Source organism: Lissotriton vulgaris, chromosome 5 (genome assembly GCF_964263255.1).
Source record: "Lissotriton vulgaris chromosome 5, aLisVul1.2, whole genome shotgun sequence".
In the NCBI taxonomy this organism is placed as follows: domain Eukaryota; kingdom Metazoa; phylum Chordata; class Amphibia; order Caudata; family Salamandridae; genus Lissotriton; species Lissotriton vulgaris.
The window spans coordinates 1,520,339,911-1,520,366,047 of NC_141693.1; the positions used below are offsets into that span (position 1 = coordinate 1,520,339,911).

Here is a 26,137-nt window from a genome sequence, read left to right on the forward strand (position 1 = left end):
GCCCTTTCCCCAATGACAACTAAGGCAACAAATAATACAACAAAGGCATACAATGCTCAATAAGCAAATAACTGGCATAAATACATTTTAGCAAATCATGAAAATCCAAAATAAAAACAGCGCAGAGCAAGCTATCAAGCACGATAATTACAATAATGCAATAAAGGCAATATCATGTAAGGAAGTACTTAGCTTTGCTGTGAGCAACAAAGAAAGAGGACGATGGGACTGTTTTGGTGGCTCTTATTGGGGGCTAAGAGGGCGTGACTGATGCAAAGCATCATGGACAATGTTGTTTTGTTACTGGTTGAATGTTTTTCATTGGCTGCTGTGATTACAATAAAAAGAAAGAGAAAGCATAATCCGAAGCCTCCGGTCCTGTAATAGAATTGTGCTTGTATGCAACTATATAGAAAGTTGTATTTGTAAAGTGCAAATCTAGCCAGAGAGCAGCTTGGGTACTCTACATAGGACTCAGACTCGTTTACAAGCATGGGCGCGTGCTGGGCTTTCTATCCTGTAGCCATGGAGTGTTCTCACATAAGGGGGTTTGGGATACTTGAACATCAGACACCTGGTCAAGAGCTGCGGAGGGGATAGATTTAGAAAAATTGCAAAGGGGTCAAGAATTGCACGGACAGCACAGAGACACCTCCAAAAGTAACTCTCTTCTGTCTGTAGGAAGATCTCCCACTACTGATAATTTCTACTTCTCATGTCCATGGAAGTGCCTTCCCAGTGTGTTCTTGCGGTTAGAGTGTTTGCCTTTTATTGCAGTATTATCCATGTACTTGTGTTTGGTACCCTCTTGCAACTTGCACTCACCACTTTGCCCCTGTAACACACGGTTTGCTTCCTCTCACAGGTTTTTTACCTTTGATACTTGCACAAGTGCTACTTTTGCCTACGTAATCGTTTGTTCTTGTGCTTGAGTGTGTAACATATACTGCAGTATTATACCACAAATTATACTCTATTTTCTCTTGTAGCCTGCACACTTGTCACTTTTCCCTCCTGAGCACTTTTTACTACCTCATGTATTTTTGGTAGCCCACATTTTTACTACCTCATGTATTTTGTTTGCTCACAAGTGTCACAATTACCTTGTCTACCTCATGTATTTTTGGTTTCTCACAATTTTTACTACCTCATGTATTCTTGGTTGCTCACAATTATCACTTTACCGTATGTAACATAACGAATGCCTCTGCAATCTGTTGCTCGTGTAACGTTCTCAGTTTGTATCTTTTCTGTTCCTATTGTGAAGCGCTCTGACACCTTCGGGTAAAGTCCGCGCTATATAAAATTGCATAAATAAATAAATAAATAAACGGACAGGGTGCCTATATTATCAAGGACAAGGGAAGGGGCTGCACAGGCAATTTAGAGTCCGAGATGTAAGATGCGTCACAGGGCAGGCAGAGTGCTGCGAGGCCGCACCGCCCTGGTTAGAAAGAAAAAAGGTTTGACCATCAGTTAGCAGTGTCTTCGTTCAGCGTGTATATGTATATTGCTGTTTATAACAGTAAATGGACACGTCAGGCCATTGTTGTGTGAGTTGCCTACCTAGAAATATGGTGACTGAGCTCATCGTTGCGCCCATTGCGTGTTTTATTTGTTTTTGCTATTTGTCAGTTCACGCGCATCTGTCATATGTGCCACAAATACCCTTATGTACACCAGCTCTAATGGAAATGCTTCTATGACGTGAATAAATACAGTGCCAATGCATATGTTGCTCAGACTTGAACTCGGCATTCATGCTGCTGAAAGCTGGGGCAGTAGCATGAGGCCGCAGCAGTAGGAATATTGTGAAGGTGGCGAGGAACCGCTTGGATGGCACAGGGTCAGAGATTTGTAGCTGGGCCAAGAGCTGAACACACGTCACACGGGGCAAAGTCAGGAACAGAGAAGGTCGGAAACCTGGCAAATGGACCAAAGCAGCATACGTAGCATGAGCGAAGGCCCCGGAACAGAGCAACCCTGGACAGCTGCTGCAAGGGCCACAAATGGTCACAGATCATGGTCCGCCATAAGCCAAAGCAGAAAGCTACAGTGGTATCCTGGGTTCAGATGAACAGAGACTTACTGCTATGATTGCACAGGGCCACAGATCTGTTACCGATCCACAAGCTGAATGCAGACTGCAGGGGCATCTAAGGAACGTTAGGGGCTCTTGGCCAAATATATTTTGGGGGCCATGTTCGGAACAACTTCGAATTTATTCTCCATGTTCAGCTCATGCCAGTTCACAGACAGTGCTATTTTAATGATAATTGATTACTTGGACAAAAGCATATTTTTCGGACACCTATATAAAAACGAGTACTAATTTCACAGCTACAAGATGCCTTTCCCATATCGATTCCTGGTTAAGCAAGAATGACTACAAACGCCATCAACTTACAAGAGCTATCTTTTAACAGAAAAGCAGTGTCCTCAGTTGCACTGATCTTAATGCAGGCTCAGATTTCACATGAACGCTATCCCAAATGTATAAATGCTTTGAAGCACACATAGCAATTTCTCAGGGTGCAGAGATGTAAACTCCAGCCTCTAAGCCACCACCAAGGTGAGCATTTTTACAAGCTCAGACCCCAGACAGCAAGTCTACTACTGACAGCGCTCGCAGATTGTACAGACTCGAGCTCAGGCAGAAGCTATATTTCAAGCTAGAGCATCAGCATTCCCAAAATAAGATATGTATGCCTTTAACAGCATGACACCTCTCAGGTTGTGTGGACCATACATCTAAAAGCAATAGTATCCCCTATGTTACATCCCTGTCTTGCAGTTCTTTTGTTTTTTAAGACCTATTAGGATGAGACCAATGCAACTGACTTAGTGTGTTTCAGAATGGACCAGTTGCCAGAAACTGGAACCCGAAATTCGACATCCTTCCAGGTACACTGGCCCAACTTGTATTAAAATGCAGCATTTGTTATTCGTTACACTGAAAAACATAAATCTAATGCAAACATTGAGGCAGGTTGTGCTGATCAAGGAGGTTAATTAATGAATTCCTGACCACATATTGTCCAGAAAAATTACACCTTATGTTACTCTTTGTACCAGAACAGTAAAAGGAGCCCCCACAATTCATTTCCTCCTTGGCTACGAAAATGGTTCCACCTCCACTGTTAAGAGTCTTAGCCTACATGCGCCAAAGTTTGGGTTTGTTTGTGCCCCTGTTTATGTCATCATTAAGCATAAGTTTGAGGAACTTTGAATGAATTTGACGTCCGTTCCATACCTATATTGAAACATGTTCTGTTACAACAATTGTCTTTTCACCATCAATACGGATAAAAGAATGGCGGTCATCTGAGTCTGCTTCCACTATTGTATGCACCTAACATGACGGTCCGCCCGACTCTGGATAAACCGGTCGGACTGTGAATGTGGTGGACAGAGTACTCCGCCATCTTTGTGGCAGAGGGCCCAGTGCTCTAAACAGTAAATCAGGACTCTAGTTCTACATGAGCTCCTATGTTCTCTCGCACAAGCTGTCCCAAAAACCTCTGCATTCTCTTTTTACATGGTTCCATTCGCTTAACTCCCTCACCAGCTGTTTCATTTTTTTGTCACCTTCTCCCATACTCTCCAGATACCATTCACTCTCCAGCATGCTCTCTTATAGGATCCCTCTCCCAAAAGCTCTTGCTCACACCCTTTTTAGGTCTCGGCTAAAAGACGCGCGTAAGCGCGTCTCCGCCGAGATCTTATGTCAGCGAGTAGCAGTCCCAGGAGACAGTCCTGGCCACGCGCATCCTTCCAGGCGATTTGTAACTGGAACGCGCGCTGTGGCCAGGCGCTGTCTCCTGGGAAGCGCAAGCACCACACACGCATGCGCATACACACACACACGCGCCCATGCACGCACGCACATACATACATACAGAGACACCACCCCTGACTCATACACACGCGCGCGCACACACACAAGTGCACCGAGGCCCCCCCTCCCCCTCCCCCGCCGTCACCGTCGCGCACATACATACACACACACACACGACCATACACACACACAAGTGCACCAATCGCGCTCCAGACCCCCCTCCCCCTCCCCCACCGTCGCGCACATACATACACACACACACACACAAGCATACACACACACAAGTGCACCAATCGCGCTCCAGAACTTACCTTACCTCAGCACGCGGCGCCCAACCTCCTGCTGGCGCGGCCCCGGGGCTCTACACCGCTCACAGGAGCCCCGGGCCGCGAGACGCTACGACTCCGCCTGCCTCCTCTTCCGGTGTGAACGTGGCCCCGCCCCCGTCACAGGCGACCGTGCCTGACTTCCGGGGCGGCCGCGAGTTCAATGAAATGCAATAAATACCATAAATGCAATGCACCCGTGTTTCATCTGCCAACAATTTACATGTTTAAATTATGAATGGTTGAGTATGCAATCATCCCCTTTTGCACAACACAAATACAACACAGGCAACGTTCCAGGGATTCGCTGTTAGTTCTCAAAATGGACACTGATGAAAGACGCTTTGTTTACATCACCCATTGATTGAACTCATGCAAGAAAATCGCTTGCCGTACTGCCAAATTCTGTCTCTCTCTCGTTGAACCCGCATCAACATTTTGGATTAAAGCATACAGTGAATTCCAACAGCCCTCAAGCCAACGTGCGATAGAATGTGAACGTTTATATTCAAACATATTCAGAAGGACGCGACCACAGAGTTAAAAACAAGCATTGGAAAAGCCAATAGGTCTCGTCTACATAAGGTATTGGGTTTGTCAATGCTTGGTGGTGGTGAGTGGTGAGTGCAGAGTGGTGAGTGCAGAGTGGTGAGTGCAGAGTGGTGAGTGCAGAGTGGTGAGTGCAGAGTGGTGAGTGGTGAGTGGTGAGTGCAGAGTGGTGAGTGCAGAGTGGTGAGTGCAGAGTGGTGAGTGCAGAGTGCAGAGTGCAGAGTGGTGAGTGCAGAGTGGTGAGTGCAGAGTGGTGAGTGCAGAGTGGTGAGTGCAGAGTGCAGAGTGCAGAGTGGTGAGTGCAGAGTGCAGAGTGGTGAGTGCAGAGTGGTGAGTGCAGAGTGGTGAGTGCAGAGTGGTGAGTGCAGAGTGGCGAGTGCAGAGTGGCGAGTGCAGAGTGGCGAGTGCAGAGTGGCGAGTGCAGAGTGGCGAGTGCAGAGTGGCGAGTGGCGAGTGCAGAGTGGCGAGTGCAGAGTGGCGAGTGCAGAGTGGCGAGTGCAGAGTGGCGAGTGGTGAGTGGTGAGTGCAGAGTGGTGAGTGGCGAGTGCAGAGTGGTGAGTGCAGAGTGGTGAGTGCAGAGTGGTGAGTGCAGAGTGGTGAGTGCAGAGTGGTGAGTGGTGAGTGCAGAGTGGTGAGTGCAGAGTGGTGAGTGGTGAGTGCAGAGTGGTGAGTGGCGAGTGCAGAGTGGTGAGTGCAGAGTGGTGAGTGCAGAGTGGTGAGTGCAGAGTGGTGAGTGCAGAGTGGTGAGTGCAGAGTGGTGAGTGGTGAGTGCAGAGTGGTGAGTGGTGAGTGGTGAGTGCAGAGTGGTGAGTGCAGAGTGGTGAGTGCAGAGTGGTGAGTGCAGAGTGGTGAGTGGTGAGTGCAGAGTGGTGAGTGCAGAGTGGTGAGTGCAGAGTGGTGAGTGCAGAGTGGTGAGTGCAGAGTGGTGAGTGGTGAGTGCAGAGTGGTGAGTGCAGAGTGGTGAGTGCAGAGTGGTGAGTGCAGAGTGGCGAGTGCAGAGTGCAGAGTGGCGAGTGCAGAGTGGCGAGTGCAGAGTGGCGAGTGCAGAGTGGCGAGTGGCGAGTGCAGAGTGGCGAGTGCAGAGTGGCGAGTGTGCAGAGTGGCGAGTGCAGAGTGGCGAGTGTGCAGAGTGGCGAGTGTGCAGAGTGGCGAGTGTGCAGAGTGGCGAGTGTGCAGAGTGGCGAGTGTGCAGAGTGGAGAGTGTGCAGAGTGGCAAGTGTGCAGAGTGGCGAGTGTGCAGAGTGGTGAGTGTGCAGAGTGAGTGTGCAGAGCAGTGAGTGCAGAGCGGTGAGTGTGCAGAGTGAGTGTGCAGAGCAGTGAGTGCAGAGCAAGTGTGCAGAGCATTGTGTGCTGTTGAGTGCAGAGTGCTGTGTATTGGCAATGTTAATGACAATGGCCATTTATTTTTGATTTAAAGAGAAAAAAAGAAATGTCATGAGCAATGCCAATAGCTCTACCTTTAATGATGCCGAGACCATTGCATTGCAAATGCTTGTTTACCTGTCCTCTCAGTTGCACTTTCTCACACGACATTTATGAACATGTTCTTTAGTGCACTCATTTTTGTGTCTCTCTGCAGTACGCTCTTTCGCTATTTCTTTCTTTCTACATTACATGGATTGCATTTCTGTCAGGCAGTTTTTCATTAATGCCATTTGTGCTGACCAATCAGTTCATCAATGACAACTATGCAGCCCAGCAGTCGCAAAATTAAATTTTAGTTGTTGTCACTTTCATTTTCATGCATAATTTCTCTTTGCCTTGCAGATCTTGGACGATGGTGGAGATTTAACCCACTGGGTTTACAAAAAGTATCCTAGTGTTTTCAAGAAGATCAGAGGTATTGTGGAGGAAAGCGTGACAGGAGTACACAGGTGAGCAATACGATCGCATTCGACTGATCTGGGTCATGGAAATCTATATGATAATAATATTATTATATATATTGAATTACTGCAATATTATCTATGTAGGACTTCCACAGAAAATAAATTGTGGAATCACAATAACCTCAAAACAAGACAACTAGACCCTGCTTTAACCTTAAGCCACGATTAGGACTTTGAACGCCCAGCCTCCCAAAGCCCGACACAGGTGGTGGCCCTATGAACACAGCTCAGCATTCTCTGCACATTTTTCATGGCAAGGCGGGACTGCCACTGAAAATACTTACAAACACTTTCCCAAACTGTACACTGAATAAAACGCCGAGGTCCAACAATGCAAATATGATTAGTCAGGTCAGATGCAACTGCAAGTCAAACCCATAGGAGCACAGCTCTGGAATGGACCCAACAAAATCTGGCTTCCTTCACGAAAAAACCTGAAAGAACTCCATTCCACAAAGGGCTGTCCACCCAGTGAGGACACTGCAGTGATCCTCCCACCCTTCCAAAAAGGGAAAGGCCCCTACTTAGTTCAGCAAGATCCTGGCCGATTCCTGCCTCTGACTTCCCACATAAGATCCTTGGTCCATGCAGACCCGTGGAATGCGAGATGGGCGGGGTTAGTTAGAACTGCAACTTATTATACCACCAGTGCTACCACTTGGTGTTTTACAAAGCAAACAAACCAGCAAATAAACATTGTTCTAATATAGTATTTAGTATTTTCTGGACAAATCGAAATATAAGACAGTCAAAATATTTTTTTGTATCAACACATTCTAACCAACCTATCTTTAAGAGGGTTGTTTCCTGCATTCTTTTATGTTATTAAAATGCTTGCCATCCTCTGCCAGGAATAACACGATTGTCCAGCAGCAGGGGAAGGTGGCTACCGTCGAGTGTTTGATAATAAAATACATAGTGTTGCTACATGGAGGCCACCCAATATTTTGTCTTAAGCATCACTACGGTGGCCCAGCTGTCAGCAGGCCCTACACTGAAGTAGCCTGTGCTCAAGAACCGTTCTTCTAAATTAATAAGGGTTATCATTTTCCACCTGGATATTTAATGGTTCTGAGAAAATGAAGCTCTCATAATTGAAAAGGTAGAGTATCCTGCCTGTAATTGTATTTCCACATCATAGCTATTCTGACTGGCCTGCCTGCCTGACTTCCCCACTGTCCGAAGGATCTATAGTGCCACTCATAAAGGTCCCCCTGGAGCTGAGGGAAGGAGCTGTTGCATGACACTGGGGGCTGGTCGGCAGTATGCTGTGCAGCCTCTGTTGATATGGTGTGTGTGTCTAGGCCAGGGGGAAAGTGTGCCTGCCAGCTCTACAGTTCCCTTCCAGCTAATCTTTTCCACTTGCTTAGTAAGTTCCTCCGCCAGCAGCTTCATGTGCATGAGCTTTTTTTGTTAGACTTTGGGCCAGGAGTTTGTTTTTCGATTCATAGTTTGCTTTGGTTAAACAGGTAGTCTATTTAGTCTAAATTAGAGCAGAGCATCTGTTTCTTCCTTTCACCCTGTGACACTGCAGATGATATATTTATGTTGTTCACTGTTGCTCTGGACAGAAGTGGTGTTCAGATTTTAATCTGACTTTGAGCTAAAGGAATTCTCTTCTGCTTAACCTCACTAGAGGCTGGAGGACAGATCCACTATTCTGTTGCATTTCTTAAATAAGGACACTCTACTTAAATCCCTCTACTCTACTCAGATTGTATCAGCTGTCCAAAGCTGGAAAACTTTGTGTTCCTGCCATGAACGTGAACGACTCAGTCACAAAGCAGAAGTTTGACAACCTGTACTGCTGCCGAGAGTCCATCCTGGATGGGTAAGTGCAGGTCTATCGATATGCCATTTCAGGTTGAGGTGTTGGTGTCATACCTCCGAGCTCTGACCTTCATGTGTTTATTCTGGCAGGCTGAAGAGGACCACTGATGTGATGTTTGGTGGAAAACAAGTTGTCATTTGTGGCTATGGAGAGGTGAGTCTATATTCTGATTTGGTGTCTCTAGTTTGGTCCTCTCTGCTTGCAGCATATTTCCCTGGGTATCTCTCAGTCTCCATCCCTTTTGCGGTCCTTGGTATATTCTCATTCATTCGTATTTTCTCCATAGGTTGGAAAAGGTTGCTGTGCAGCCCTGAAAGCTCTGGGATCCGTTGTGTATATCACGGAGATTGACCCCATCTGTGCCTTACAGGCTTGGTAAGACTGGCACTGCTCTGCCTTTTGTCATTAACCCCCTGCATTTCCCCCTTTTTTCTTTACTGCAGTATTGTAGTGTATTGGGCCATTTGTATGATCATAAGCTTACCAAGGACACAAAGAGCTCCAATTAGAATACGTTCACAGTGTGTAGATGAAAGGCTGTGGGATGGGGTTTGTCTTATAAGAAGGAGTTGGATTACCCATGTGAGGTACAAAGATAGGTTCCAAACATGGTGTGTTGAAATGGCGTTTGTATGTAAGCTTGAAGTGTGGAAGAGCAGTGAGAAAATAGTAGCTGGTTCACCTTTTCTAGTTCTCACTACCCCAGAGGTAATGTGAGATGAACAGTGTTCATAGTTCTTCTCTGTTTACACTTTATGGGAACAATGACACCTCTTTCTGTAAAATGAACTTCACTGAAACTCTATGTTGCTTTATAAGATGAGCAGGAGGCCATGAAAGTGTAAGTACCCAGCGATGATCCTGGAGGCAAATGCCCAGGCCAGCATCATTTCTAAGGAGACTTGCTCGCGTCCTCATGCTGAGAACAGACATCCATTGTAGCCTTGAGGACTGAGCAGAATCCGGGAACACAAGGCTCTGCCTTTTGTGTCTCTGGACTTTTTATCTCTCAAATAACTTTTATGAGTCGTATTTTAACACCGTTCAGTATTTTTACCTTCTATTTCATAGTAGTATTTTTGAAGTATTTGACTTCTTTCATTCCACGCTTTCCTCTGGCAGTGGAGACACATTTTACCAGAGGATGTTATATTTAGTAGTTTATCACAGGTATTTTACGCTGTACAATTTTGGCTGTATCAGAAATGTTCTTTTCTCCCTAAGCTGAGTTGTGTGAGAAAAAGAGAAAGAATTAAGTAAAGAGACACTTGTGGCCTTTGGTCAATGCCCCTACATAGTATGTCTGGTGTCCCCACCAGTTTTAAGAGCCCGGCAGCATAGGAGTCTGGGGTGTTCGGCTCCTACTTAAGTCCTCTGTTGCTTATCGCACACCTTAAAAGGATCTAATGCTTTCCTGACATTTTATGCAATCCTCAAGATCAAGAGGGTTCCTTGTTGCACAGAGAGGCACATATCATTGACCATCAATGTCAAGATGGTTCATGACATTGGGAGGGTTCTCGACCTCATGATGGTAGTGGATTTCAAGGTGGAGAACTTGATGGCAGCATTCAGTGGTAAAGTAGTAACAAGCTGTTTGCACACTAAACTTGGCGAAGGGAATAATGCCATTCATTAGAACGTGATAACTATAGGCTTTCACTGTAGTTACCCATAATCCAGTGAGTTAGGAACCCCAAATTGACAGGCAGCATTAGGCAAGATACCGTATGTTCATGTATTTGGAAAGCTATGGCTGTTTTTCGGTGAGAGAAGGATTGTTTAGGAGGACCCTGCCGCCAAAGCAACATGGGTCTCCAGTGACCATATCTCCAGTGGGCCTTGCTACAAGAGAACACACCAATAAAACATGTCTTCTGGCATCTATGCTGCCGGATGGCCACTGTTCCAAAAGCATATGCCTACAAAGTGTTATCCAGTCATATGGCCAGATCACCTGCGGTCCGAGCTGTCCTGCAACCCTTATGCCAGAATGCCAGATGCTCACAAAACTGGACTTGTGTCCTCTTAGTTCCTTTGGAATCACAAGAGGCCATTGGAATTCAGAGAACATGAGTCGTGAGGCCCTCTGAAGTAAATCGCTCATGTGGCTAGACGTCCCAGGTCATGAAAAACTTTACTTCCATCGGAAGGTGTTTGCAGAAATTCAGGACATCAAAGGACAATTGAGGTTCTATAGCTCCATGAGATTTGAGATGTGAATTGCAAGTCAAAAGGAATCAACTGCCACCGCTCAATCTCCACGCCAAGAGGTGGAGCCTGGACAGACAGACACAATATATATATATATATATATATATATATATATATATATATATATATATATTAAAATTTTTAAAAAAATACCTGAAATTCCACACTTCTACATCTCTCCACACAATTTCATGTTATTAGATTTTAGTTTATGTGTTTATTAGTAAATCTCAAAGGTGATTTGAACACATAATAATGTGCTAAGTATAGAAGAAACCACAGCTGTTCCTTAAAGATTTTCAATATTTTTTCAGTCATGTAATTGCGATTCTCATATGAACATGACTAGAGAATCTGGATTTCATTAAAGACACTGAGGCTGACATTATGCACTTTAGACAGGCAAAGCTTGGGTTAGCTGCAGGGCCAAGGCAGAATCAATTAACCTTTTGAAGCCCATCCAAAACGTTTTTGTAATTGTAATGCAAATATGTCAAAAACTACTGAAGGGATTTACACCAAACTAAAGGCAGACATGTGAGCACATTTCTAATTTCATGCCAAGGTGGGTTTAATTCTGATTAGCGGTTTTTGCTACTGTAGTGAGAGAAAAGTTCCCTATCAGAGTTAAAATGGAAAAGGCTCTTTTTCTTTTCCTATTTCCATTTATTTTTTCAGTCCCTCAATTGAATCTGCATAATACTTTGCCTGCCAAAATATAGCCACTAACACATTTTGATTGGAAACTTTTGTGGCGATTTTTCAAATTACGCTAAAGTTGTAAGCAAAGCTTATCAGTCGGGAAATTATTTTATAAAATATTGATTCAGTATTCTGGCAACCAATACTTTGATGATCAATAATTCTGAGGTGCAGGAATACCAATGTATTCTAAGTGGTACCCTGCGACATGGGGAATTACCATGGAAATTGGTGTTTCCTTACCCAGTTCCAAGGTAGCTCCTTCATTCATTCATTCATTCAATTCTTTATTTCGATCATAAGTGTGGCCTTAAAAGTACAATAGATAAAAGGGCAGTACATGTCAAGTTACGAATACATCATAAATCAGGTAAGATTTCATCACAAAGAAAAAACAATCAGTGACGTAACAAGCATCCAGTGGCGTCACTAGGGTTCGTGTCACCCAGTGCAAGAAACTCATTGTGTCACCCCCTCACGACTGTCTGAGACAGAAAACTGCATTTGCCCAAGATCACACAATGGGGAGAGGCTGCGGTTACACGCAAGAAGTTATGGAGTAATGGTTCCCTTGGTTTTAAGTTCATCCTAAGAACGCTTGCTGCTGTTATAAAATGAACAGAAGCAGAGCAGGAAGACAACACAAAATATTTGGCTTAAGGTAAAATAAAAAAAAGGTGGTTCTTTTCTCTTGAATGCAACTAAATTCATCTGGCCAATGTGTGTAAGTGAATGTGAATGAGGGCTGTGTTAGTGACAAATGGCAGTGCACGTTGTCATGCGTGCACTTGCTTGTGTTCAGACGACGTATTTCTTCTTCAATGCAGAAAGTGATGTCTGTCGTGCATCGTTTGCCTCCTTTTCAGTTGCACTTCTCAAAAAGAGAATACACTGTGTTTAGTTGCCAATCATAACACACTAAGCCATTCCTGGATGTCCCTTCCCTGTGCAGCGCCTTGCATTATAGACATGGTAGTTACTAATAAAGGCGTGTATGTAAAAAAGCTGCATTTAAAGCAATGGGGATGACATGCCTGGAGTGACAGGCGTGATCACACGACGTGAATCCTCTTGTCAGCCCTGGACTCTCAGTTTTACTCAGGAGGCGCGCGGTGCCACTCCTGCTTAGCCGAGCTCCTGTCGGGTTTTAGTGGCGAATAACAAACACACTGGAAATGATTCAAACTTTTCAAAGAGCCACACCAAACTCAGCAGTGCCGATTCGCGTAATGTCAGGCTGTATAATTTGTGGCCACCAAGAGCCCCCTGTTGGACATGGAAAACAGGTAAGGAGCTTCTAAAGTTTGGACGGGGACTGGCGGAGTCACCCCATTTGCTGGTGTCAACCGGTGCAGTCCGCACCCCCCCCCTCCCCCTCCCCAACCCCTCTAGTGATGCCACTGCAAGCATCAAAACACATTTATCTTATTTTCCAGTTTCTTGATAAAGACAACTATAAAAACAGAACCCATAAATAGGCAGCGCCAAAGTGCTGCTATCAATTCTTTAAAATTAATCTGTCATAAAAACCGGCTAAAACAACTCCTCCCTTTAATGGCACATTTCAGGAAGGAGCTAATGTTAACACAGTTCGAAGGGAATTCAAATGTGTGCAAGTACTCCAGGGCAGCCAGAGAGGTTCCTAACAATGGCATGCAGATACATGTTGCTAAATTCCTGGTTTAATTTACAGAAAGAACCAAAGTGTAGCAGGCTTTGAGATGACACTTCTTCACAATGATATATCGCAAAGCTAGCCACTTCCTACTGCCCTATGGGAAACTCAGATGCCATTTCAGAAAGCCTAGCGTTCTCTTCCATGAGGAGTCAACCCAGCCCAGATATGGTGCCATTCCCAGAGTCGCATGCAGATCACATGGTTTTAGAGGACTCGTTCAATTCACTGGTGATTTGTCCGTTTTGTTTAAACAGGGACTTTACCCAGGCCATGTCTTGCTTTACATCCCATTGGGCTGATAGAAAAGTTGTAGGTTTCCAAGAAAAGTTGTGAGTTTCCCAGTCACACAGCCCAGACTTCATGTATTGGAGCAAAGGGATGGACAGCACCCTATCACACTCCAGGCAATCCTGTACTATTACTCTATTGAAGACGGCATGGAGATTTTTCAATATGGAGCACAACAATGACAGGGGGCTAAGTTGACAGCATTAACTGCATATTCCACCCCTAGATCCAGGTGAGTTATATAGGTAGAGCAAGTCAGTGGAACCCCCAGGAGTCTCCTTAATAGTCTGTTTTGCACACACTGTAGGGATTTAGGCTTTATGTTGCCTCAGAGGCCACTGCCATACGTTAAAATAGGGAGACACGTTCTCCTCTAGATCTACAAAAGTGGGACTGCAGGCTTTTTCACAATATGTCTAGCCAAACTAAAAACATCTTAAAAGGGCCCCAATTCCCCTTAGAGTAAAAAACCACTCCCAAATAGGAGAAATCGGGGGTGAGGGCCACAGGTTGACCTTGCCGACTGATGCCCCTCATCTTTGTTTGTCCTAAGTTGCACGTCATCATGAATGTTTTTGAGCAATATGTTGCCGGACCCAACGATCCCATAAATGAAAGATATTCATTGATTAATATCTTTAAGCTTCAGAGTTCTGTCCAGTAAAACCACGTCATCCACCTATAACAATACAGGGACCTTTTTACCACCTATAGACGGGTCATCAGTAACTCTGGCAGACAGGACAGGGCCAAGGCCATTAATATATAATAGGAATAGCATGGCACTAAAACGCACCCCTGCATACCCCGTATCCAATCTTGAATCCCTCTGTTTTCTCACCTGAAGGACCATACCGGACTGAGGCTGAGAGATCATAATTGAGGGCTCTCAGGAACAGGACCAGATCACCATCGACCCCCAAATCGATCAGTATCTCCCAAAGGGTTGACCTCCCCACACTGTCGAAGGTGCAGGACAGATCCATAAAGGCCAGGCTCATGGAACCCTGACTGGCAATAGTATACTTGCTTATCAGGAGGTGCAGGTTTAAACATTGTTCCATTGTGCCAAGCCCCTCACGGAATCCGTACTGAACCTCCAACAGGACACCAGTTGAAACCACCCAGTCCGGAAGATAACCCAGAAGCACTCTGCCCCCTATCTTAACAGCTGAGTCCAGTGATGAAATTGGGCGATAGTATTCGGGGATTGCCCTTTTTAAATACCGGGACAATGATGGCTGACCACCAGGATTGTGGTAAGTCAGTCTTGCATAAAGCATTAAAACAATTGGAAAGTAAGGGGGCCCAAAGGTCTAGGGTAGTTTTTATAAAGGTCCATTCGCACCCCATCTAGACCTGGCGCCTTCATGCATGGACTTTTATTAATAGACACTTTAAGAATTCCAGAAGCAAGGGAAATACTACCTCCTCCTCGGCCACCCCAGGTCACTAACGGAGCCGTAGACTGTTTTATAATGTTTGACCCAGGCCTGCTGGCTTATGTTTGTGATTACAGTGTTCGGATGTACTCCCATTGACTTGATGTTTCTTACTGTGGCCTAGAAGTTTCTGGAATCTTTCAGCCTGCAGGCTCTACCCAACTCTCCCTAGGAGTCATCTTGTATTTGCTTCCTTCTGGTCTTTTGCTCTTCCCTGTAAACCTGTCTACATTGGCGCACCTTCTGCACATCATTCAGATCGGCCTTCAAAGCCCCAAACAGGGACTTGGAGGCCCTTCTACAGGCTTGGTCAAACCATAAAGAACCGTCTGACCTAGGTCTAGAAGTTTTCATTAACATTTCCCTTACCACTAGTCCTAGATTTATACAGTTTGAGGACTCTGCTAGGGAGCATTGTGGTGACTTGAGACAGGCAAGTACCGGAAGGAGCATAGTTTGCCTAGGAGGACAGTCATAGCACAATTTTTCCGAAACCACGTGTCACCCTTGTGTTTTAGTGTCTTATTGTGAGGGTGTATTCCGCAATCCCCCCTGTCTCCTCAAAATACCTACTTCAAGGCACAGGGGGTTGTGATCACTATACTGGCTTAAATCAATTTTAGCCCCCATAACACGGGTACAGAGTTCCTCGTCTTTAAAATTGTGATCAATCTCAGAGGAGCTCAAGTTCCCCCTCTCCCCCTCAAAGGTTACTGTGGTTTGGTATAAAGCACTGAATGCCTCCATTACATTTAGCAGGTTAAAGGATCTCCCCTTATCTCTGGCATGGCTATTGCACCCATTAGAGGGGTTATTGAATATATGTTGGGTATTCTCCGATTGGGTAGGCCCCAGGAGGACTTTAAAATCCCCCCATGATAATATTAAACCCCTGACATAGGGGGCCCAAAACTCCTTTAGGCCTGATATAAAATCCATCAGCTCTTTGAGACTGGTGTCATGATCTGAGTCAAAAAAGCCATTGTAAAAATTCATTATACACATACCATTTGGCCACTTAGTTAGGAAAGCTTAGATTACGGGGCTGTCTTTATGGATCACTGATATAGTACATTCCAATGTGACCTTGAACCATGCTGTTAACTCTGCACTAAAGCGAAAAGACTGCAGGGACTAAATACAACTGATAACCATCCAATACAATTTCCTCGGTTTGCCAGGTCTCCTCAAACAATACTATATCATGTTCTTGTATATAGTACCCCCAGTCTTTACTGGCCAGTTTACTCGCTAGGTCCGCTATATTCCAAAAAAGATCTGCACATCATAATTCAGGGTCAAGGGATACCTTATAATTAGGTTGTCCGGTTTTTGGTTTAAACCTATAATAACTGATAAAACCCCACTGGAAGGGAAATAGCCCTCACCAGTGTAAACATATCAACACAGAAAAAAAACATACACAACCACAAACTAAATGCCATTCAAAGAAAGGAAAAGGAGAGTTAAAGAGTAATTTTTATTTCTTCCTGAAGGGGGCAATACAATGTAACTTTATTATATACGCTAGCAGTAAGAAAGACTGGTCTAACATCATTCTGCTTGAGTAGTTTTATTGTTTAGGGATGCCACTAAAATATTGTTTCTTCTTCCTTTTTTCAGTTTTATGGTCTTTGGTCTAAAGATACAGGGGTTAGAAGCATGTTTTGGGTGTTGTTTAGTTTTATAAACTGTAAAGAATCAGGAAATATCAAAATCATGTTTGATTTTTTTGGCTACATTTGAGCCTATTACTGATCAGAAAAATGTAGATTTCATAAGAATCTTTCCGAAATATATACCATCACATTTACCCACAGAAAATAGGTAACAACCCTTGATATATCAGCCCCCTTTTCTGGCGAGTCAGTATTGATAGCAGGCGAATTGCCAAACACCCCAGACTTTAAACATTCAATGTAAGGTATAGTGACAAGTATATGTGAAAAGAGTGCAGTCACAAAGCATCTGGGTTACAGGTGAAAACATGACAACAGACTTTTGGAAAACATGGAACGCTGTGTCACTTGGAATACTGCTGCAAACAGTTCTTACCAAGTTCAACAGAGATTGGCGTGATATTGTTTGTATTTACAGTGATTTAGCTACGTATATGAAAAAGTTGTGTGATGACATGTCAAAATCGATACCTGAGCTGAAGTGCTTCCCTGTAAGAGATCCTTGCCACTTGTTAGATGGTATGCTGAAAGCATCTTTACAATCTTCAGAGTTAATGAAGAATGCTATTGACTTTGTAGTCCATTCTGGTGCACTGTTTTGTTATGCGCGGAAACTTAAACACAAATATTTCTCATTTTGTGCTTTGTGTTGCATCAAAGAGCCATCCCAACTGTGTCAATTAGCGGGTGTTTCTCAGTCGTAGAGGCCATGAATGCTATATTATCTATGTGGCAAGCGTTTACAGAACTTTTGCTGAGTGATGATGCCAAAGGCAAGAAATGTAAGGATCTTTGGTCACATATTGATAGTAATTTGAAAAAAAGTGCACTCTACTGCATTCTTAGATTTTTACAGGAAAGCATGACTGCTGTAGAGGACATAATAAAAAAAAACTAGAGTCTGGAAACACCCTTGTCTACCAAGTGTTCAGCATAATTGGTGTAGTTGTGAAACATCTCCTTAAGAGTAGTCTGGGCAACACTTTTAGTGACTTTGGCACTGCAACATGTTCCATGTTAGAGTGCTTGCCACTTGGTAAGCAAAGAAATGTTGAGGAGCAATTCAGGAACTTTTGTTTCACAGAATCGATTAACGACAGGCACACCAAAGTTGGATGTCGTTGTGGGAATCTGATGCTACCTCCGAGCCAGTCCCTATAAAAGAATCCCAGGGGGAAAACTCTGATCTCCTTGCGCATATTCCCCGACCCAACCCACCCTCCTGGCCATAAGGATTTCTGTCAATAAGCTACCTTGGAGCGTAGAGTTCCACCTGATCCAATATGCCATATTGTTGATCAATTTTGAAGTGGTCTTGCTTGCTTTGTAGTGCAATTTAGGAACATCTACCAACATGGCCATATTGGGGCAGGCTGCGAGGAGAGGATAACATCTAGAAGGGCCCCCCTGGGTGACCCTACTGCCTCTGTTAAATCAGAGGATTTTCCTACTGAGCGGTGACCTGAAGCAGACATAGCCTGTACTAGTATATTCGCTTGTACAACTTTTTTTGGGCCATGTGTGGAGGGGGCTGTTAAGACAGGCTGGGGAGTCTTACTAAGCTTGTTAGGTGGTGATTGAGCCCTCTCCTCCAGCATAGGTCACACCGTCCGCAGATCCTGGGTGCTTCCACCGGGAACAGATCTGGGGGCCTTCCGGGCTCTGTGAACAACCTTGCCACTAGCATTAACACAGTCATGCATCCTGTTCCCTTTCTCCCTGCTAACCTCCCAACCGCACTCCATGACGGATCATTTGGCCTCAATTCGCCTCAGACGTTCAAACGCCCCGGTTATTTTGGAATCAAAAGCTTCCACAATTTCTTTGCCCAGTTGTAGAAGTAGAGCCTCCATGGTCTCTTTGCAAGGATAAGGGCTGGGGTGTGTTTGGTCCATGGCAGTACGCATAGTATTTTTAGGGGTCCTAAATGACTGAGTTATTTTTCGGGGTGAGACCTTTCTGGTTTCTCTCCAAGGAAGGCAGTGATTAGGCAATAACAGGTACAAGAGGGGGTGAGGCAGGATTAGGGCGAAGGGCACTGTCCTCACTGGTCACTCCCTTCGAGTTCTCAAGGGCAGCTGGGTCGGATTGTGTCAAAACAGATGATAAACTCTTCTCCACTAGAGATATTTCCTTGTCCAGTGCACCCACCTCCTTTTCTATATATCTGTCAAGGATGCCCGTTTTCTTTGCTGCTGCCCCTTCCAGGTTCGGGCCCAGCTTCCGCTTCACCATAGTTATCAGTTTGCCCTCACTGGGGCAAACTGATAGTCAGCAGGCCCCTAGGCATACAGCCTTCAGCCCCTGAAGGCCTTGTATATGAACAGATTACTGGGTGTGACCAAGGCAGAGGGAAGAAATCGTTGCAGATCCCTGTGTTTAGGCTGTAGGCATAAGTGGTAATCCCTCATCCATTCAATAGTGTATTATAGTCAGGGCTTTAAGTGGGTCGGGTCTTGCCTGTGCTTAGCAATCGATGGTTTTAAAAAGTAGGTGCTGAGACGGGTCCCTATCGGGCTCTCCATTTTTGCCCTCACCCTCCGGGTGGAAAAAAAAATACTAACTCTGCAGCAGTGCCACTGCTTAATGCCCTTGATGCAACTTCAAAGAGACTCCTTATAGTTCTTTCACAGTCTCATCATTTCAGAACGGAAGCATTTTCAATGGTATGTACAACGAATCTAAAGTTGTTGCTTATTTATCTTAAGGTACAAACAACCATTAACAAAGCCAATAGTACTTTGTTGTAGGTGTAATGTTACGTGTGTTATTTGTCTGGATGCTGTGACAGAAGTAGCAAAACACCAGTAGGGCGGAGCACTATGCTAAGCACAGTTTTTTAGCTTAAGTGTTTTAAAAGTCACGCTCCTAATTCCGCGGCCCCGCCCCAGGGGCGTAACACAGCCCCCCCCCCCCCCCCCCCCGCAGCCCACGTGGTGTGGGGGGGCCCGAAGCTCCAGGGGGCCACCTCGGACCTCTGTCGAAAGAGCTCCTAATTGAGCCCGGAGGAGGGCCCTCTACATTCCTTGCAGGGAGGCACCCTCAATTTTCGTTATGCCAGTGCCCTGCCCTTTTGATAGCCTCCCCCACCCCCTCTCTTTTTTTCATTCCACTTAAAGCCCTGATTATAGTGAAGTTCCGTTGGGATATGTTTAATGTGCTGCAGAAAATCTTACCGGGCGGGGGCAGACGACTAGTGGTGGGGCCCCGCCCTGCCTCCTCGTGGCTCTGACGTGCGGCGAAGGTGAGCATGCTATATAGTGCTTACAGGGAGCAGGTGAAAATGATTGCAGGGACCGCCTCCTTGGGGCCTGGTGCATGATGGGTGAAGTAGTCACTCTTCACGATGCTGCCACACTCCAGCTCGGCAGCCACTTGACCTGAGCTAGAATTAACAGCTCGGCATTCGCAATAACACTGCAGATGGCTTTTGCTGGTCACCTCGTCCAGTGCCCCCATGTAGTTGCTTAACTTAAGGCCGGTTTCAATCTGCCCATTTTCACAGGTTTTTGAGGGTCAGATAAATGTCAGTTAAAAGTGTTGTGGAGAGGTGTGGTGCAGCGGCTAGGGCAGCTGACTTAGAAGCACAGGGTTCACGGTTGGGGCTCCGGCGGCAGCTCAGCTCAGCACCATGTGACTCTGGGCAATAGCTCTCTTAATTTCCACGACGGCCCCCAGCGGGATTTACATGTCCAAGGGAGCAAGGTTTTACCGCATTACTTATAATCCTGAATCACTTGGCAATTCCTTTAATGGATGGATGGGTGAGCAGGAGTAATTCAATTAGATACAGATGACCGTGAGTCATCTGTAGAGAGGGGCACATGAAATCCAGGTGGAAGAGACTTTGAGAGATGTAGGGGTTGCCTGTAGAACAGTAGTCATTTAGGCATTCGAAAAAGGGAGCTATAATATAGCAGGATTAGGGGGCTCTAAGCTCCATAAGTAAATTGTTTTAATGTTGTTGATTTAATTTATTTAATGATGGACAAGACCAATGTCTGGAGGCGAAGGGGCAGCTCAGGTGAAAGTACTAATAGGAGAAGATGGGCCTGTGTTGAGCAGGTGAAAGAATTTCAGAATTAAGCTTGCTAATTAAAAGTATATGTAGAGGAGACAACCCCGAGGGGAGATGAGGGCGCCATGGCTTGTTGCTCATGGTCTCCTGGCAACTTCATCAGCTCCTGAATAATGCTGGAGTTGTGAAGAATTGGTAGACTTGTCGTTTATGCATTAAGTAAACACACTCCTAATAGCCATAGGTGATAGCTAGCCACAGGCACATGGTAATGTTTATCCACTGTATTCTAGACATTGAACTCTAATGACCTCATTTTACCTTGGTGCTAGTCTGTGATTTTTTTTCAGTGACTGCCTGCTTAGTCTGTGTTTTCCCTCCAGCTCCTCCATCCAGGGTCTTGTCGCTCTGTAGAGATATTATTCCTCCAGGTTCCCAGTTACTAGTTGTTGATTCAATGTTATTGAAGTTCAGTTCTATTTTATCTTTAACTAGTGCTAGAAGGTTTCCATGGAATGCTTCTACACTCTTTCCCTTGTGCTTGGTGTTCTGGGCTGTATGTTGGTCTCAGCTGCTGGACTCTTAGGACTGTCATAGGGTTGATGTCTGAATAAATCACTGGTATTCACATCATGCTTTTAACTGTGCATAACTACAATTTCCTTGATGGATATCTCTTGTGCATCACTGTGTCGCACTTCCATCTTTATCATGTTTCTTTTTGTTTTGACTTTGGTTTTCTTCTCTTACCAGCATGGACGGGTTCCGCGTGGTGAAACTAAACGAAGTCATCCGACAAGTGGATGTTGTAATCACCTGCACAGGTAAAGTGTGATGGGTAATGTGAGTTGAGGAGAAACCGAAGGGGAGGAACCAAAGGCAAAACTGGGGGAAAACTGACATGGTGCAGCTGTAAATATATAGCACCACACGCATCATTTCAGAAATAGTGTAAGTCAGCAGTAACTACAGCGGGGAATGGGTATATGTTAAGATGCCGTGTGGGCATGGGTACCCTAACATTTTACACTACAAAAGACATCTCAACAATATGCCCACGGGTGAGTGTGTCAGGGGTGGTTTTAAACTTCAATTTCATGAGGCAATGTGTCCCAAGATAAGGTCTAAAACAATGTGTCAAAAATACAGTTTTTTCATTAAGGACTGACACAAAAAGTGAGTTCTAGGGCAACATTTGAAAATTTGGAATGATTTATTACAAACATTCAAAAAGGTACAGGCACATAAAACCAGTGCCGTAAAGACTGTCAATAAGAAGTGAATACAGAATAATAGACAGAATAAAAATTATTCAGAATCTCAGCTGAAGAGTAAAATCAGCAAGACATCGGATAGCTTCCCTAGTATTTCAGAGGGTCAGAGTTCTGGCTTAAACCCAAAATCTATGGCTTATATAGGTGATATTCTCATAGACTAACAGAGAAAATGCAGATTCATGATGGTGTCATCAAAAGAATGCTATTTCAGCATATCAGTTATTATGCACAACAGTGGTCCCTAGGGGAGGTAGGAGTGAGAGAATTATTAAATACAGGCCCAATCAGTGCTGTATTGGTTAAGCATGTCCAGCCGGACAGAGGTTCAATGTTTAATTTTCCAACAAATCATTAAGATATGTACAACACGAGATACTGAAAGTGAGACACAAGCCTGTATCCTACTAAAGAAACATACAAACATATGGTTTGAGACACATTTAGGGAAGGCTCAGGCAACGCTCATGGTTTGTTCTCAAGAAAGAATTCGTAAATTAAGGTAAACAAATCGCAAGGAAGGTCTCTACATAATAAATGGTAACAACATAGTGTATGTATGAGGCATTTTTAGGGTGTCGACGACGTTTCGATCCACGCAAAGAATGTGTGGATCATCTTCAGGACATTATATAAGCATGCCTGAATATAGGTGCCTTAAAGTACTGCACTCGTAATTTAGGAATGAGCTGAAGGTACGTAGTAGGAGGGGCGCGATGGCCGCTTAGCCGAGGAATACGGCATGCGAGCTGGTCGGATGGCGTGATGGTCTTGGCCGAAGACTACGGCGTGTTGTCAGGGGGATCAATATCCTTCAGTGCAGGGGAGAATTTCAGCATATCAGAGCATTTAAAATTTGAGCGTCATACTTCGAGTCAGCGAAAATGTTTTCTGCCCCATCATGGTCTTAAGTTCGCCTGGGAACAAGAGCAAGTATTGGATACCCAACTTGCGGATTTATCGTTTTACTCTTTGAAAGAGTTGGACTGCCAGTGTGTAATCTAGAAATAACTCAATGTGAGGGTTGTCTTATTCAAGAGTGCCTTTCTGATGACCAGTCCATAGTATGGCATTTCTGTCCTTGAAGTAGAGGATCTTGGCATACATTGCAGGGCGCTGGGGCTGGGGGGCAGTCAGGGACTTGATGCGCTCTCTCAGAGGAAAAAAAGAAGAGCTGGTAGTGAAAAGTCGGTGAACACTAAACATCAGGTCTTAACACCTACAACACCAGTCCCCTTTGCCCCCTGAGGCATGCCAATCACCCAGTATTGTTACGCCTTGACCCCGCCTCGACATCCTCTGCCCTGCCCTACAATAGGCACACTCTTTCCGTGATTTCCAATAATTGCAGGTGGCAATCTGATGATTGAGGCTGTAGGTTAAGAGTGTCTTCTACATTCTGTGGCACTCTGTCCGCCAGCTTGAGATGATAATGTCTGAAAATGTTCACATCTGGTGTGATGGCATTGATTTTCATCTTCAATGAGGCTCTGGCCTTTTTTATGGCCAGTAGTAATTGGTCTAGTTTCCTTCTGATGAGTACATATTCATGTAGTTTCCTTATAAATGAATCCAAAAGCAGACACTTGCTTGGATGTGGGATTGAGTAATGCCAGTTAACAAGGAAGTGATGTAACATAGCTCAAGAAAAGTACCCATCACTTAGTGCCTGAGCTGCGAGTCAATAGTGTTTACTTTAACCCCTAATGTGTTCTATATTTGGCAGGGCAGTACGAGTTAAATGTCACTAGTCGACTGCACCATCAATTTTGCCATCCACTACAGTGGCAGTGCAAACACTGGTAACCTTCAATAACAATATTTCTGGTGGATACATAATGTTACAGCAGATTCCTCACTGTTCTACCTCCACCCCAATGAGATACAGCTGTTATCCCAACTAATGCAAACATGTAACCGATGAGCTGAGGAAAGATTCGCAAAACCTGACGCCAGCACGCTGGTTGTCACTTACTGTACTCTGCAGATGTCACATCTGGAGGTGGAGACATGGCTGGATCTTTGTGGCGCCACCTGGTGAAACTGGAGAGTCTTTGCTGGGGAAAGAGTTTTCCGGATTAGTCTAAAGTCTTGAAGGAATAATCTTAAAGTGAGGAATAAGTTGGAAGTTTTTTTCTGGTACTTCCTGAGCCACAAGAAATCTCCTATTCAGGATCATGGGAGAGACCGGACTAAGAACACCCAAATCACCATGATAGGAAATTATTTTGCCATAGTTGATAGACTGCTTTGTGCAAAGACATGAACAAGCATTGCTTTAGGCTAAAAGTATGGCATATAAGATTTTTTTTTATTATTTCAAGCCAAGTGTTACAATCCCCACAATATTATCCTGTCTCATTGTTCACACCCCATGTGCCTAATTAAACACCATCAAAATGGGAAGCATTTTCATATCTGCTCTTATATAGCATCACCCTTTAGCAAACAAATTGCTTTCAAATGATAAAGCATGCTGTGTGGTATAACAGATGGCAGGATTCTCTCCAGTGTGAGAATGTGTGCAGGCATCCCACTATATGAGGCCTTAGTCCACTCAAAGGGAGCAACATGTTTACAAGAATCTCACCTTGATGAGCAGGATGTGTGCATTCATCACTCCATAGTGAGCAAGAATTATTTGTGCATGATGCTGCCCATATGAGCAATATATGTGGCCTACTCTTCCTATAGTGAGCTGGATGATTGCACAGATCTCACTGTAGGGATCGAGAAGTTTGCATTTCACAGTTTTCACTTTCCAACTATATTTTATCTGCCTCTGTAGGAAATAAAAATGTGGTGACCCGGGAGCAGTTGGACCGAATGAAGAATGGCTGCATTGTATGTAATATGGGGCATTCCAACACAGAGATTGACGTGGTGAGCTAAACATGGTTTCTCCTTTGCATTGCTTTCAATCCACCTCTCCACCTCTCTACCTCTCCACCTCATTTCATAGACTGATTTTCTGCAGTTTCCCACCTATGGGTGCAGCATTCAAATCATTATATGGTATAGAGCAGACAAGACTCTCAGAATGCTTATGCCCCTTCGAGAACAGAGCTGACCATCACCTAACACAGATTTTACCGTGCTCTACTTCAAATCAAGCAGGTGTGGTAAATTGTTAGTGGTTCAGATTAATCAAAATATCACCATAGATCACTGTAGTGCCATCTAAATCTTGGGGTTTCTTCATACTACACCTCATTTGAAGCCTTAGGACTGCAGCAGTCCATCAGCTCATGCATTGATAAAAACCCCGTGCAGCGGAGCATTGGCCAACAAATATGACTTTCTCAGATCCAAGCCAACAAAGCTGCTCATCTGGCTACACCGGTCAGTGTGGTTCAGGCCCATTAGAACAAAGCTACATTCTACTTGACATGGAAGAGCTACAGTGCATGTATCGTGTTAACACCAGTGAGTATGGAGATAATCTCTCAATACCAGACACTGCTTGTTTACCTTGTTAGGCACTTTTATAAAATCTGTGACACTAATTGTCTCGGACTCTTCCTCTGATTTAAAGTAGACTGTCTGTCTCAGGCTGTGTAGACAGTAATCGTGCGAGTTGTGTTGTAAGATGCTTCATTCTGCCTTTTAGACCAGCCTGCGCACTCCAGAGCTGACCTGGGAGCGCGTACGTTCACAGGTGGATCATGTCATCTGGCCGGATGGTAAACGAGTTATTCTTCTTGCAGAGGTAAGTCCTGTTTTGCTACTCCTCTTGAAACTTGTTAGTAAACTTACATGACTGAGTGCTGACAAGGTCCCCCAAGAACACCACCATATTCTTTGCATTTAACCAGTGTTCTAAAGGTAATTTACGCCTCTGAAACACAGCATGTTGTTGGGACGTTTCCTGCATAAATCATGCCAATGACGCAATGTGTGAACTAGATACATTTTATACATTATGGATGGCTGTTATATTAACTTCTGGATCCCTGTTTGTGTCATAGGGCCCGATATACTAATGTTTTTAGACCCTTTGCGACCGTAAAAAATGTGCGGCCTGTGTACTAATCCTATTTTGCGAGTCGCAAATCAATTTGCAACTCACTAATAGGATAAACGACTCGCTAATAGGAAGGGGTGTTCCAAAGACATCCCTTCCTAATAGCAACTCCTGAAGTTATGTATGACTGTTTTTCGACCGCAATTGCGGTCGCAAAACAGTTGCAGTTTTCCCACCCTTCCCATAAGGGTGGTAAAGCACTTGCAAACAGGAAGGGTCCACCGAGGACCCCTTCCCCTTTGTGAGTGGGTCTCAAAATATTTTTTAAGGGCAGGCAGTGGTCTCAGGCACCACTGCCTGCCCTTAAAAAATGAAACTGAAAAGTTTCATTTTTATTTTTTAAATGCATCCCGATTTCCTTTAAGGAAAACGGGCTGCATTTAAA

The 26,137-nt window shown here is 44.6% G+C and overlaps 1 protein-coding gene across 2 annotated transcripts in view; it reads left to right on the top strand.

Annotated features, from left to right (window-relative positions):
* AHCYL1 (adenosylhomocysteinase like 1) overlaps positions 1-26,137 on the top strand; it is a 305,772-nt gene that overhangs the window by 234,906 nt on the left and 44,729 nt on the right. For both annotated transcript variants that reach the window (XR_015296031.1, XM_086923586.1), the window contains exons 7-13: positions 6,481-6,587; positions 8,317-8,433; positions 8,523-8,586; positions 8,720-8,808; positions 21,208-21,278; positions 24,517-24,611; positions 25,339-25,437. Coding sequence is in view for 1 of the 2 variants with exons in the window: in XM_086923586.1 (XP_086779712.1) it covers positions 6,481-6,587; positions 8,317-8,433; positions 8,523-8,586; positions 8,720-8,808; positions 21,208-21,278; positions 24,517-24,611; positions 25,339-25,437 (642 nt within the window). In the remaining variant the exon portion in view is untranslated. The remainder of the gene's footprint in view (positions 1-6,480; positions 6,588-8,316; positions 8,434-8,522; positions 8,587-8,719; positions 8,809-21,207; positions 21,279-24,516; positions 24,612-25,338; positions 25,438-26,137) is intronic.